This window comes from Nicotiana sylvestris, chromosome 6 (genome assembly GCF_000393655.2).
Source record: "Nicotiana sylvestris chromosome 6, ASM39365v2, whole genome shotgun sequence".
In the NCBI taxonomy this organism is placed as follows: domain Eukaryota; kingdom Viridiplantae; phylum Streptophyta; class Magnoliopsida; order Solanales; family Solanaceae; genus Nicotiana; species Nicotiana sylvestris.
In genome coordinates, this window is record NC_091062.1 from 182,684,569 (window position 1) to 182,700,830 (window position 16,262).

Genomic DNA, 16,262 nt, shown 5'->3' on the forward strand with positions numbered 1-16,262 from the left:
AGAAGGATAAGGAGAGGAGAAAGATGGGCATGGAGTCAAAAAGCAAACGGGCAATAGACGACAAATTAGGCGGCCAAAATATATCGATCAAATATTTCTATAACAGTCTCAATTGTTTCAAATACTTTTAAATATTATAACAAAGTGTTATTATAGAAAACATATATAAAAATTGATTCTAGCAAAGATTTGACTTTTACAATGAAGTCATGTTATATAGGAATGTTGTTATACAAAAGTTTGATTGTATAGTGTGCCGGTGTAATATGACCCACCATTAATTTACACACATTTGTAAATAAAATCTTCTCTATTATCTCTGTCTAAAGAAATAAGGAGAGAAGAAGAGAACGGATGATTTTTCTGTTCTTTTTAGTAACAGGGGAGAGCGAATATTCATCTGCAATCCTATAAATCTAAATTTGTTGAGAATCAAGTTTAACCAGTTTAGTACACTGCATCAGATCTAAAGTTTACCAGCAATTATCTGTACTTATGGCCTTTGAATACAGATTTTGTTCCTCGTTTCAATTCATCTCATTATACAAAATAAAAATAACAAAATTTCTCTATATTTTCTAGTGTATAAAATTTCCGCTAGGGACTCTTAAAAAAATAGGACCCTACATCAAATTTATTAAAGTAACTAGTCCGTCCGTGTCAATTTAGATGAGATAGTTTGAGTCGCAGTTTAAGAGAATTTTTTTTTTTGAAACTTGTGGTCTTAAAAGCTTTATGGAGTCATGATATTTGTGTGGTTATAAAAAATTCTCATTAGGGATAAAATTAGTAAAATAAACATTTTAAAGTTAAATTATTTTCAAATTAGATTAAAAAGGAAAGTATCTCGTATAATTTGAAACGGATAGAATAATGTGTATTCCAAACTATTGGAATCGCGTGCGACAAATCATTTTCTTCTATTTTGTCTATCTTTTGTTAAGTATGTAATGATTCCAAGAGATTGTAATGTTGCTATTTCAAAATAATTTCCTTTCATATGATTTTATGTCTACTTTATCCCATTTTAACTCTTTCAATCACCATGATTTCACGGGTGAAATTCAAAAATAGTCAGTTGTAGCTCGTTCAAAAATAGCACAATTTTAAAAGAAATCGAAATTTAGCCACTTTTCATGTAAAGATAAATTTGAGCGAAAATATTGTTCAAAACCCGGAAAATATGCCAATATATTATGTTGGAGTTCCAGCATAAGTATACTTGAACTCCAGCGTATTATATTGGAGTTTGGAGCATCGGTGCTCCAGTCTCCAGTATATTATACTGAAGCCAGCAAAGTATATCGGTCCAGCATAATATGCTGGAGTTTATACACAGGTGCACCGAACTCCAGTACATTATGCTGGACCGGTCTCTGTTGCAGCAAAATAGTGGCTATTTTTCATTGACTTGGTAAACGCTGGCTATTTTTAAATAATCAGTCCGAAAACTGGTTATACCATGCTATTTTTACTGATTTCACACCTATAAATTGAAGCATAGGTACATCAAAGTAAGCTATTAAATTATCTCAAACAACCTTCTCTTATTAGCACCTGCAACACTCACCTCTTAAATGCATGTGTTGTAATTAAACATTTCAGTATTCGCTAGCATGTAACATTGTTAGTCTTATATAAAATAAATTTAATAATGATCAATGCAAATACTTCTTCATTCTAGTTTATAATACTCTTTCTTTTTCGTTCTATAACCATAAAAATTGTCATGTATATTTAAAATCACAATCTTCTAAATTATAAGCAAAAAATAGATTTAAATTCGTATGCAATCGAACACCTACTCTACTCTTGAAATGAAACAAAACGTATAAAATTAAAACAACAATATAAATTAATACAATACTATGCGTTTAATCAAAACATGCTGTAACTCTAGCTTTTCGTGCGTGCTGCCGACGCCATGGTACGTGGCGACAATATATTATCACTCTTCTCTCGGCAGGTAACTGAATTGACCAAATTACCCTAACTATCTCAATCAAACCACATCCACTACCTTGGAGTATGACACGTATTTTGTCATTTAGCGAACAGCCGCGTGACGGCATGTCTTTTGTCAGATTCTATGAAGAAAAGAGAGAGAGAGAGAAGATTTGGAATTTTGTCGTCCTTTCGCCTATATGCATTCAATCTACACCTTTTATTCATTAAGCTACCGACACGTGTCAGCTTATTAGGACCCACCATGGGGCAAAGCAGATACTAGGAAGGTGGGGTCTGCAAACTTTTTAAATGGGACCAATTGGATAGGGGCTGCCCGATAATGACACGTGTTTCCTGGAGTAAGCGTAATTTGCGATTTGATTGATGAGATTTTTCTTTGGCTAATAGAAGAAACCAGATGATGAGATGGGACCCATTTTTTGGAAATTTTGTAAGGTTACGTGTCAGCAATTGATTTTATTTATTGGATAATTGATAGCCAAAAAAAAAAAAAGCAAAAGAGGAGGAATACGAGAGTCCGAAACTAAAATGGTGGATTTTTGGACATAAAATATGTTTATATAGTTTAAAAAAAAGTTATATTTCTATATAAAATATAGTATAATACTGCGTTTTACTTTAACGAAAAGTTAGTCGTTAAAGTAAAACGCAGTACTATACTACGTTTTACTAAAAATAAATTTTTTATAGGAAAATGCAGTATAGTACTACGTTTAAGTAATATACTGTGTTTTCCTATAAAAAAAATATAACCCCTCTTTCTTCCCCACGACAAAACCAGTCGACTTTTTAAACCCCCCAAACCATTCTACTGGTCCCCCCTCAATTAAAAAAAGAAAAAATCTTGGGCCCTACCCGTCACACAAAAAGTGAAGAGCGTAGGTCTCACATACAACCCAAGCCTTGGATTCCTTCTTTCGGGGTCAAAATTTCAAATTTTTGATATTTCAAAAAATATAAATCGAGGTATTCCGATTTGGTTTATGTCGAAACTCGTAGAGCATATGCATATTTGTTTTCTTGAATGTGTTTCCATGTTGATTTGTGTTATCTTTGCGATTAAAATTGTATGTTATTTTTACCCGGATTAAATTATTAGTGTTTTAAAAAAATAGTTAAAACTTGAGAAATAATTTTTATTGTTAATGAAATTGTTCACAAATATCTTTTACTATTTTATATGTAATTTCGTGAATGTTATGTTTATATGTTTGTTGTTTTTATTTAGTTTAGATTATTTATTTGCTTAAAGAATAGTGGCCTTTTAGCGTAGTAAAATATAGAGCTTTTTAGCATAGTAAAATATTGAGCCTTTTAGCGTAATAAAATATAGAGCCTTTTAGCATAGTAAAATATATAGCATTTTATCGTAGAGTCTCTGTAGTTTAAGCATGTACTAACTACAAATTCTATCCAATTACACTTTACAAAATTAATTATTTAATTTATAAAATAAACTTACAGAAGTAACAAACTAATATATGTTGTCAAATTAAATATCGAGCGTGGAACTCATAGTTGTATACTATATCCAATTAAAAATTAATTATTTAATTTATAAACTAACAAAATTCGAAAAATATTGAAATTGACACACAAAAGAACTAAGGATAGCTTGGTGCTATTGGACCTCAAATATCGAGTCTGGAACCCATAGATAATTACTCTGTCCAATTAAATAATTAATTATTTAATTTATTAAACTAACAAAATTTTAAAAATATTGAAATTGACACACATAATAATTAAGGATAGCTTGGTGCTACCGGGCCTCAAATATCGAGCGTGGACATTTATGACGGTTATTTCCTGGTTGCGAGCATATGCCACATTACGCGCATAAATGGTGTCACCAATATCCATTTGGTTCCGTATACGCGTTCTCTTTTGCACTTGCAGCTTGCGCAAATAATCCTTGTTACACAACATTTTAAAAGGTTCTGGCGGCCAATAATGTTCAGCACCCAATGGTTGTAACTGCCCACTATACGTGTCAACGTATGCAGCAACACTGTATTGCCTATCAATATAGTTGGTTGCCCCTAAACCAACTTGTTGAAAACACTTCAAGGAATGTGCGCAAGGCATGTGGTAGATGGTCCATTTCCCACATGAACACAACCTACTGGCTTCATTCACCGTCTGTAGACTATCCCCCCGGTGTCCGCGGATAGTGATTTTAACCCCGGTCGTGATCGTACTGTAAAAATGAATGCCAATGTGCTCGCCTCATGTACCTTTCAAATCTTCTCATCGGTATTGGCATAAATTGAACACCCCTTTCCATCAATACCGATGCAGCTCCATGCCGTTCAACAAACCTCTCCGCAATCTGTTTGAATATCATGTGGACCATGGCAATGACAGGCAATCCACGGGCAGACTTCAACAAGTCGTTGAATGACTCCGACACATTTGTAGTTAAGACTCCCCATCGTCTGCCGCCATCAGCATGCAATGTCCACATGTGAAGCTCATGTCCCATCAGTCAAGTATAGGCTTGTGGATCTAACTGTCGGATCGCTTCCATATGCCTCATGAATTTGCACTACTGGTGCTTAGTTGCAGCCATCCACATTAAACCATGCAAGGCCTTGTCAGGATATTTCTTCTGGAAATTGGCCTTCAGGTGCCTCACACAGTAACAGTGGTATGCATAAGGTTCCTTCCATTTAGGCAAATGCTGTACAAAACTTAAAATACCACCATATCGATCAAATATTAGACAAATACCTGAACGCTGTTTGACAACGTGTTGCTTCAAGTGGTTCAAAAAAGCTTCCACGTCTCTTCGCTTTCATTGGCACAAATGGCAAAAGCTAGTGCAAATATTTATCCGTTGGCATCTACTACAACTGCAATCAAAATCTTAATATCATACTTTCCATAGACATGAGTACCGTCTCTGAAAATTACAGGACGACAATGCACAAAACCATCAATTGTTGGTTTAAATGACCAGAACACATAGTTGAAAATATATTCAGGTCTGTCCGGACTCCGCTCACGCCTCCATTCAACAATAATCCCGGGGTTAAAGCGTTGCAGTGCGTCCATGTACCTGGGCAGAGATGAAAAAGACTTATCCCAGTCGCCATAAATAAGTTCAAAAGCACGTTTACGACCGAGATATGCTTTTCTTTTGGTTATAGTACAACCATACTCCTGGTGGACGGCTGTAATACACTCTTTAATCTTGAACCTAATGGACACTTCCAAATATGGAATCAAGACAAGAGAAATCAAGTCTACATCTAGGTTGAAGTAATTCTCATTTAATGTGTCCATTTCACATTTGTGAGTGCTAATAAATTTATCCACTTTCCACAACCCTGATTTCTTCTTGCTGGCACGCAACATCCAGTGACAACCCATAAAGTCTCTACGGCATACAGCCTTGTATACCTCCATAGTTGACTCACTTAGCGTCATCTCACGGCACTCTCTTATGCTGTGGATTTTTACAGCTCTGATTAGGCGAGTTTTATCGGGGAAATACATGCCCTTTGTCAGCACTGCTGGTCTAGACTCATCCCACATTGCTAATCAAATTTTGTCATCATCCCTTGTGAGGGCATCCACGTCCGGCATACTTCGCAGATTATCAAGGTAGGGAATATTTCGCTCATGAAACGACACATGGAACTCGTACACTTTTGGTCTAACGGGAGGTGGAGGAGCATGCTCCCTCGTCAGCTCAGGTTCGGCATCCATTCCCTCCTCGTCATAACCCTCATCAAGGAAGGGTGTGTCATCTCTAGACTCATCGGCATTGTTGTCATAATCACTATCATCTTTCTGACTCTACGTATATGCCAAATCACGAGTCAATACGTCGTCTATGGGCAACTTTGTGAGGTCAGGAACATCAAGTTGCTCATTTTCACTGCACAAAAAGAAGAAAATGATAAGCTACTCAACTAGATAAATACTTTACATATAGCTATATCACTTTACTTACAAGTCGTATTGTGTTGACATTCCATGATGGATATTTTCTTGTTGGTGATGACTCCCGGATGGACCACCGTGGTCCAACACGCCAGAACTACGCATATTCCAACTAGGAGTGGGGTCATAACTTGTAAAATTCATATCCGGATGGTACCCCTATGAAAAATATGAGTGTTAATACAAATCCAATTCAAACATAAAATAAACAGCGCTAAAGCATAGAAAAATTGAAGTTTAGCAGTCGTCTTGTGGATTATATAAAGTCGAAAAATTATTTTGTGGCTGCTCATTCGCCGGTGGTGACAAGTTTAAATCAAGGCAAGCTTTTTCATCAGGAATCTGTCCGGCAAAAACTGCTCCAGAATAACCACCCGATGACTGGGGGTTATCCCTACTATGCACACCCTCATTATTGGGAACGTTTTCAACCTTGACGTATATTTTCAATAATTTTATTAAAATAAATTCCTTGAATTCATCCGGAATCCGCAAAAAATCTCTAAGAGTTTCATCATCTTCGATGTTAAACTCAGAATAATAAGCAAACCCATGCAGAGTCGCAGAATACGAAAATCTACCGGTTACTTTAAGGTTCACCGAACGTTTCCTCACACTCATTTTTTTACATAACAACGATAACAATTTATCGTACTCCATTTTAAGCGGCAATTTAACATGACAATGTGGAGGTGAACTATACTTCACAAAGTTATTCTCCATTACAACCTCACCCTCCCCCCCCCCCCAATATAATGAAACCCTTATTTTTGGCTCTTCAGACATTATAAAAAAATGCTTGATAAGAAGAAGAGAACTATGAACGGAAGTTTGAAGTAAAGTTTTGAATGGATTTTCATAAAATTCTAACGCCTTTAAATAAGGCAAGTCCTAACTTGGGGTGCAGAATGTTTTATGTAAAATGCAGCATAATACCACGTTTTATGTATTTAAATTATTGTTATGTCAGTTATCCACAGAACACTTATTGGTAGGCCCAAAAATTAGTGTAAAACGCAGTATAATGCTATGTTTCAGTAAAACATAGTATTATAATATGTTTTACACTAAAAAAACAAATTATTTATGTCAGTCCTGCAGAACACTAATTTGGTGGGCCCAAATTGAAGTAAAATGCAGTATTATACTGCATTTTATGTAGAAATGTAACTTTTTTTTAACTATATAAACGTATTTTATGTCCAAAAATCCATAGTTTCGGACCCAGGAATATGAATCCAAAGAAATAAAGGAAGGTTTGAATGGAAACTATGAAGATAAGTCAGGTTACTATTTAGCAAAGTGTTTGGCCGGTAAGACTATTAGGAACTCGGAAGTCCAGGCGAGTTGTTATTTTTTTCCTAAAAGCTTCTGGGATTCTTTGTGGAACTTAGAAATTAAAAATAAACTTAAACATTTTCTAAGAAAGTGTGTGATTAACTCTTTGCCCGTTAATTATACCTTCGCTAAAAGATTATAGAAACTGGATAAAACGTGTAAGATTTGTGGTCTTGAAAGTGAAGATATAGAACATATGTTATTTAGATGTCCCCGATCTCAGCTTGTATGGAAACAAAGTCCTATTAATTGGCCTGATATTGAAAACATAACTGACTTTTCTGTGTGGTGGTACAACTTGTTCTTAAATGCTAAGAACTTTCCTGAATCTACTGAATTATTATATTTGAGTGTTAATCTTATGTGGCAAATTTGAAAAGGTAGGAATGCTTGGTGCTTTAATGAGGAAATGTTAGAGCCAACTGATATTGTTTCTAAAGCTCTTTTTGAGTATGAAAAATATAAAGATCTATTAACTAGTTGCCTCGTTGCACGACATTCAACTGGAAATGAGTTTCTGCCTAAACTAATAAATTTTCAAGATGTTGTTTTATTATTTACAGACGCAAGATTACGGTGTGATGGTAGACATGCGAGTATTGGTCTCGCGGCTTTGAATAGCCTTGAAAAACTGCTTCATGCCCATGGATCCTCAATTCAATATGTTGGAAAAACCATGACTGCTGAAGTGATTGCCATAAGAAAGGCACTTGAATGTGCTATTACTCTTGGGTGGAAAAGTGTGAAGATTTTATCTGATGCTAAGAATGTTGTTGATATGATCCAAAAACAGGTAGCTACTTCATGGGAGATAGAAGTGTTGTGTGAAGACATTTGGAAGCTATAAAGCATGTTAGATCACGTCGATTCTTTATATTCCAAGGAAGTTAAACAAAGTAGCTCATAGTTTAGCTAAATTTTTTATTTCTTTGTTGAAGAACATCTCATGGGAGAAGTTTTTCCGAACTTGGATTGTCTAGGATGCAAAGAGTACATTTGAACTTTGTTGTTTGTTAATGCAGTAATATGAAGTCTTTGTTTTGGAGGGAAAAAAAACAAAACAATAAACTAAGTGTAATTTTACATGTAGTGTCTGGGATTAATGAATAAAATATACTCAAACTTTACCCCTACTTTGTACGAGTAAGAATTTATTTTCGATAGAAGCTCAATTTAAAGAAAGAAAGATGAAAATTGGTATGTTTTCTAATCAACAAACTCGTGCGTAAGTAATGTGCTTTCGTTGGGACCATTTATTTCCATGGTGGTAAATTAGAGGTCTCATGCCAATTTGCATGTGCTTTCGTTGGGTGAATGATATAACAATTTGCTTATAAAGAACATATTTACTTATATTGGTACCAAACACTAGCATCAATATATTAATAATTCAGTGATAATTCTCGGTATTTGTAGTAGAAGCCAGTGGTGGAGTGTAGATTTAAGTTGTTATAAACAAAATTGCATTTTGAATAAATATTTGCAATTTGTTTACGGCCATTTAAAAAAATAATGGTACGATATTATTTTCAATTTAAAGAATAAAGTTTGTGTTTAACCAAAAAGTGGAATTTCGGTTAAAGCCTTAATTTAGAAGAACTCGGGTTACTAATAATCAAAGAATGAATAAAGGAAAGTGATTTTGCCAACAATAAGATAATCTGAAGAAAACAAGTAAACTAATGTATTCATATAGTATTTGGAGTCTTTACAAATGATCCATTCTCTTCCTTTTATAGCTATCTCCAAGTTATATGTTATGCCTTTGTCATAATAAGGTCATTATAGATAATTAAATGCATTAAATGCTACGTTACATAATCATTGGGATTCAATATAGATTCCCTGACGTTTTTAGTATTTATTGCTTATTAAATACTGTATATGTACTCTCTTGTGCTGTCAGATTCATTCTCCTTGATTTTTGGATTAAATAGGTACGAGCGTTGAGTCTTTTGAATAACCGCTCGTGCCTCTTCATGTGCCTCTGCTCGTATCTGTTGCAACTCGTGCCTCTTTGCTAATCATCATCCTTTGACCAGCCTCCATGTCATGACACATTATCTTTCAATCACTTCAATATGTAAACTCAATTTTTCCCAATACAGATAGTCCCGCCACTTGCCATTTATTCATCAATTGAATATTTGGGAAGTGGAATTCATTAAAGCGGGAATTTTTGTCACCATTAATGCTATGACAAAATCGACGCTTAAATTGTCACTTCCATTTAAAGCTCTTCACACGTGGCGCCCTTTTACTGGTTCTGCAACTTTTCAGCGTTTTTAGGGCTTTTTCACAGCTTCACTAATCACGAAGCGTCAGTTCTCATTATGACATTTCCATCATTGTACCTTTTCCTTTGATGGTTGCTTCTTAGTATAAATATAGTTTTCTTCTTTGTCTTTACCACATAAAGTTCTCTGAATATCCAATTCTCGAATCTCTGTTTGCTTCTTCCTCGTACTATCATGTCTTCATCAAACCCTAACCCTAAAAGGGTCCCCATAGTTGATAGCTTCCCTAATCCCCCAGTAGGAGTAGAAGAGGGGGTAGGCTACGTAATTTAGGATCTTCATCTCTGTGTGGTTCTTCTCTTCCTTCGTTTGGTTCCAGTCCTGCTTTTAGAACCAGAGGTTCTTTTTCTCAAAGATCTTCTTCTAAAGGAAAAGAACCCTCTGATCCTGTTCGTGAACCCACAGTGGATGAAATAATTCATGCTGAACTATCTTTCTATAATGATAGGGACTCCTTGAGAAATCAAGTGTCCTCTTTAGATCGTGCTGATATCTATCCAACTCAGATCACAGAAGGTCTAATTTATCTAGTTCGTAATGACTGTCATTGGAGTCATGACTTTCCTATCATTATTCCTAAGCCAAATCAAAGAATCACCTCCTACTTAACCGGATTTTCCTTTGTCTATACGTACCCTTTCATATTAGGATTCAAAACTGCTATTGATCCTATTATTCTCGAGTTTTGTCGTTTCTTCGATGTTTGCTTAAGTCAAATTGGCCTAATAGTATGGAGGGTTGTTGCCTGTTTGAGGCATTTGAGCAATATGGCCAGTGTGCCTTTTACTTTCTCCCATATAATTCATCTTTACTCCCCCAGACTCTTTCACAATGGTGTTTTTACACTAGTAGCAAGGAGCAAAAGAGTTCTGGTTAGCCCCGAAGATGACAGAGACCGTGGTTGGTATGCCAGATTTGTTGCTGCACCCACTATTGGTTTAGTGGATGATGAGAACGTTCCCTTCCCTGAGAAGTGGAATTTTGCACGTGAGTTTTCTTTTCAGTAATTGTCTCGTACCTTTTTCCTCAGTTTTGAAGATTATTATTCTAATTTTGCTTTTCTTTTCCAGCAACCATGGGAATCGTTGAAGAGATTTCCAATTTCCGCGACTGGGTAGGAAAGTTGCTGAATATAGCCCCAGTGGAGGGTAGATCTTGGAAAAATCTCTCTCACCGCTTTGGTTGGAAAGTAAAAATGCATGGTAAGGAAAAATTCTTTTACTAAGAGTTTTTATTTAACTCCTCAGTGTCTTTTTCCTAAACTGATTTTAATCCTTCTTTCTATCAGGATTTGCAGTTCGAGGGATTAGTGCCGAGGCGGTCGTGGATTCTCGTATTTCTTTGGAAAGGGCCCAAGAAATAATTTTAGGCTCTTCATCGAAAAGAAAATCCGTTGATGACCGAGACTCCGAAGAAGATGAAGACGGGGGTTCCTTGATAACAAGTCCACAGGCTCGTAGACGTATTATTTCCGATGATGAAGCAGAAGCATCCCCCCGCCATTCTATTCCTCTTACCAAGTCTGTTGAAGCCCCGGTAGTGATCCCTGATGATGTTGGTGATGTTCCCACTGCTGCTCATGATTCTGTTGAGCAGCTTTTTGACCGCGGGTTTGGTAGTGAAAGTTTAGGTCCAATTTCTGATGAAGCACCCCTGGCTTCTTTTTCTACTCCCATTCTCGTGACTCCTTCCTTGCCGATCGTGGCTGTTTTCGTTCCTCCCCAGGCTGTTTTTACTGTTTCTACTGTTCCTTCTTCAACAATTCCCCCTCCACCCGTTTATCGTACTGAGGTTGGTTCCTCAAGTAGGAGTGGTGCTATGAGGCAAGTTACTATTGAAGTCCCCGCTGAGGGTAACCTTTTAAGGAAATCAGGTCAAGCTGACGTGTGGCTAAAGCCTTTAATTGGTCCTATTGAGAGAACTAAGCTAGACAACCATAGTTCTTTGACCTTGATGAATGACATAGTGCATGTTTCTTTGAAGGTATTCCTTTCTTCAAACTTTTACTTTGCCATTTTTCTATCTTCAGGATTCTCATTTCTTTCACTTTCCCTTTTTTAGGCCAACCTCATCGGCACGGAGATAATGAGAAGGGTTACTCTCTCAGAGCAGTTAGTGCATGATTATCAATTGGAGGCGTATAATTGGAAGGAACAGTATGAAAGTCTTCAGATTGATGTGGAATTCTTAGAAGAAAGTAAGAGTACCTTGGAGCAGCAGGTGCGGGCCTTGACTTCGGAATTGGCAGTTGAAAAGGCTTCCTCAAGTCAAGCGGATAAGGAGAAGGCTCATTTGAAACCTCTTTTTCCGAGCAGCTTTCTAAGGCAAGTGAAGAGATCAGAGAGTTGAAGGCTCTCTTGGCTGAGAAGGAAGCATATGCTGGTGAAATTGTGCAAAATTTGACCCAAACTCAGGAAGACCTCTGGATATCTTTTGATAAGGTTTGTTCTTTAGAAAATTCTCACGCCTCTCTTCAAGCTTCTTATGAATCTGCCTTGGCTGAAAATGAAAAGTTAAAAAATGAAATTGCTGATTGGAAAAGAGACTACGAGATCCTTGAAGATAAATCTGCCATTGAAGTGAGTTGGGCGTTTTTGAATTCTCACCGCGATACCCTTGTTGAAGCTAGCTAAGACAATTTTAACTTAGAATCTGAGTTAGCCAAGATCAAAGAGACTATTTAAAAGGCTCGGCAAAACCAAGATTTTTCTTCTCTTGTAGTTGAAACTTCTGAAAATGTTGAAATTGATACGGGTATCCCCACTCCTTCAAGCCAAGTTGAGCCTGCTGCTGTTGAGGTCCCTGCTTCAGTCCCTTCAGCAAATTAGTGAAAAGTTTATTTGAACTTCTTTGTGTTGTGTTTTTTTTCTCTTTTTGGTGAAATGTGGTTATAACCCTTGGTCTCATTTGAGAGTTTGTTTTGGAAACTTAAGTTCCCAGACCTTTTAAATGGCAATATGTATAAACAATTTTTGGTTTATGACTAAGTTCATACTTAGTCTAAACTTTCTAATATTAAGAAGTTTACGTTACTATTTGAACTTCTGTTTTATTTATTCTTGCCTTTATTTCTAAGGACTTACTGAATAATTTGCATTTTTATTCTTCAAAAATGTTTTTGTTAACTTCATGAATACTTAAATTAATCATGAATTTTATAAAAGAGGGCCCTTTTCTATTCGACACTTAATGAAGAAGACGTCTCAACTTCATAACGGTGTTAATATACGCTAAAAGAAATAGGAATACATGTTTCTTGAAATAACTTTGACAAGTTTTTATTTGAACTTTGTCTAGTTTTGAATAACACTTTACATGTATTTGAATTTCATCTATAACTTTCTCGTAACCGTTTTTCTTATAACAGATTTAAAAAAGAAAAATAGACATAAGGTTTTTATTTATAACCCATTTCAGTATATTGTCTTTACCCTAACTATGGTAAGGTTTTTCTTTGGCCTTAGCTCGTGACTTTGCTCTGCACTTGACTCATTCAATGAGTGAACTTTCAGGCTTGATCTTTGATTATTTCCCAATCTTCTTTGCCTTCTTTATACACATGCTTGTGTATATTATATAGTCCCCCAAGTGTTTGAGCGTTGAAGTATGAAGCCTCGAGCACTTGATTGTTCCTCTCATTTGGTCCTTTCCCTGAAAAGGAAAAACATACAGGACTCGGAGGTGCGATTATAGATGAAGACTGCTTAACCCGTTTGAATTTCTATCAGAATAATTGTAACCCTAAACCGGGAAGTTTAATTTATTCCACGTGCCTTGCAGGTCGTGACTCATCATTTAGTACGGGCTAGCCTTTTGCCTATCATCTAAAATCGTTAGTAAAATTTTAACAATTCAAAAATAGAATTTTAAAACATAGATACCTAACCGTGGGTATTCCTTAGAAATAGTATCTCTTCAAATGAATAGAATTCTAGTGCGAAGGTAGTATCTTGCCATCTATCGTTTCTAGCTCGTATGCTCCTTTTCCTGCAATACCATAAATCTTGTAGGGTCCTTCCCAGGTTGGACTCAATTTTCGCATTGGCTGCCTTCGTAGATTGAAAAACCTTTTTGAGCACGAAGTACCCAATCTTGAAGAATCTTAGGCGTGCTTTTCGATTGTAGTATTGTTCTATGTCCTGCTTTTGTGCTGCCATTCTTATTAATGCAGATTCTCTTTTCCCTTCAAATAGATCAAGATTTATGCGCATTTCTTTGCCATTAGACTCTTATGATGCTTGTGTAAACCTTGTGCTTGACTCTCCTATCTCAACTGGAATTAAAGTTTCAGCTCCATAAACCAATGAAAGTGGTGTTTCTCCCGTACTTGTTTTTGGTGTTGTGCGGTATGCACATAAAACACCAGGTAACAATTTTGGCCAATTACCTTTGGATTCCTCCAAATGCTTCTTTAAATTGTTGATAATGACTTTGTTTATTGACTCAGCTTGTCCATTACCCACCGGATGATAAGGTGTGGATGTAATCCTTTTGATCTGCCAACTTTAAAAAAAACTTTGTAATTTGTGCACCTATAAATTGAGGACCATTATCACACACGATTTCCTTTGGCACACCGAATCGACATATGATATTTCGCCAAATGAAATCTCTAACTTCTTTTTCTCGCACCTGTTTGAATGCTCCTGCTTCCACCTATTTAGTAAAATAGTCAGTAAGTACAAGCAAGAATTTTACATGTCCTTTTGCTTGTGGTAGTGGACCCACGATATCCATTCCCCATTTCATAAATGGTCACGGTGCAATGACCGGATGTAACAACTTCACAGGTCTATGCATGTTATTACCGTATCTTTGGCACTTATCACATTTAACCACAAAATTTTCCTCTTTTTCTTCCATTTTAGGCTAGTAATAACTTGCCCTAATCATGGTTCTTACCAGTGATCTTCCTCCGGCGTGATTTACACAATACCCCTCGTGTATCTCTCTCATTACATATTTCGTCTGTGAAGGCCCGAGGCATCTTGCTAAGGGTCCACCGAACATTTTTCGATAAAGATTGTCTTGCTTTAAACAATATCGAGCAGCCTTTTTCTGAAGCGCGTGAGCTTTTTTCTTATCTTTAGGGACGGTTCCATACTACAAAAAAGCAACAATCTCGTTTCTCCAATCCAGGTTAAGTTATTAAAATTTACCTCATTTTTGTCTGGATCGAGTACTGAATGAAACAAATGAATTACGGAAGCATTTTCATTGCTTGCCATGTCTGCTGTAGATGCAAGATTGGCTAGGGCGTCCGCCTCGACATTTTCATCTCTTGATATTTGCATAACTTTCCAGGTTTGGAATTGCCTGATCAGATCCCGTACCTTCTTTAAGTACTGCTGCATCCGTGCTTCCCTGGCCGTATAAGTCCCCAGCATTTGATTAACTACGAGCTGTGAATTGCTTTTGATCACAATTTGATTAATGTCGAGTTCTCTTGCTAGTTCTAAACCTGCAATCACAGCTTCATACTCTGCCTCATTGTTAGTTATAGAATGACATCTAATGGCTTGTCGAATGGTTTCACCCGTAGGTGGTACCAAAATAATTCCCAAGCCTGCACCCTTCACATTAGAGGAACCATCAGCGAATAAGGTCCAAATTCCTGGATTAGAGTCGTTGAACACTTGCAATTCTTTTCTGCTTCCAATTGCATTCCTTAGCTAAAATCAGCCACAAAATCTGCTAACACTTGAGATTTTATCGCGGTTCTAGGCTGGTATGCGATGTCATATTCGCTTAATTCTATAGCCCATTTGGCTAACCTACCTGAAAACTCATGCTTATGTAATATATTGCGTAATGGATAAGCAGTTACTACAACGATAGGATGACACTGAAATAATGACTTAATTTTCTAGATGCCATGATTAATGCAAGTGCTAGCTTTTCTAACTGAGGATACCGTGTCTCCATATCTAATAAAGATTTACTGACATAATAGATCAGAGATTGTTTACCTTGGTCTTCACGGACTAAAACAACACTTACCGCTACTTCTGAGACAGCAAGTAGATAAGCAATCTTCCCCAGCCTTTGGTTTTGTGAGTAATGGCAGATTTGACAGGTATGCCTTCAAATTTTTGAGTGCCTGCTGACATTCCTCAGTCCATTCAAACTGATCTTGCTTTTTAAGAGCTGAAAAAAACTTAAAGCATTTTTCTGATGATTTAGAAATGAATCTCCCCAAGGCTGCAATTCTTCCTGTCAATCTCTGTACTTCTTTTCTACTAGTAAGCATGTCAGGAATTTCTTCAATGGCCTTAATCTGTGTGGGATTCACTTCAATACCACGGTTAGAAACAAGAAAACCTAAAAACTTACCTGATGCAATACCGAATGCACATTTCTCAGGATTTAATTTCATGTTAAATTTTCGCAAAATTTGAAACGTATCAGACAGGTGTGATATATAATCTCCTGAATATTGAGTTTTAACGAGCATATCGTCTATATAAACCTCTATGGTTTTTCCCAAATGTTCTTGAAACATTTTGGTCACCAGTCTTTGATATGTTGCGCCAGCATTTTTAAGACCAAAGGGCATTACTTTATAATAGTAAGTCCCCCTGTCTGTTATAAATGAAGTTTTTTCTTTATCCACAGGATCCATTTTGATTTGATTATATCCTGAATATGCATCTAAAAAGCTTAACAACTCATGCCCTGCAGTAGCATCAATTAGTTGATCTACATGTG

The 16,262-nt window shown here is 36.4% G+C and overlaps 1 protein-coding gene across 1 annotated transcript; it reads right to left on the reverse strand.

Annotated features, from left to right (window-relative positions):
- Positions 1-4,800: 4,800 nt before the first annotated feature.
- LOC138871775 (uncharacterized) lies at positions 4,801-5,508 on the reverse strand. The gene has a single exon (XM_070149675.1). It carries the CDS (start codon positions 5,506-5,508, stop codon positions 4,801-4,803), a length of 708 nt encoding a protein of 235 aa, XP_070005776.1.
- Positions 5,509-16,262: the final 10,754 nt, after the last annotated feature.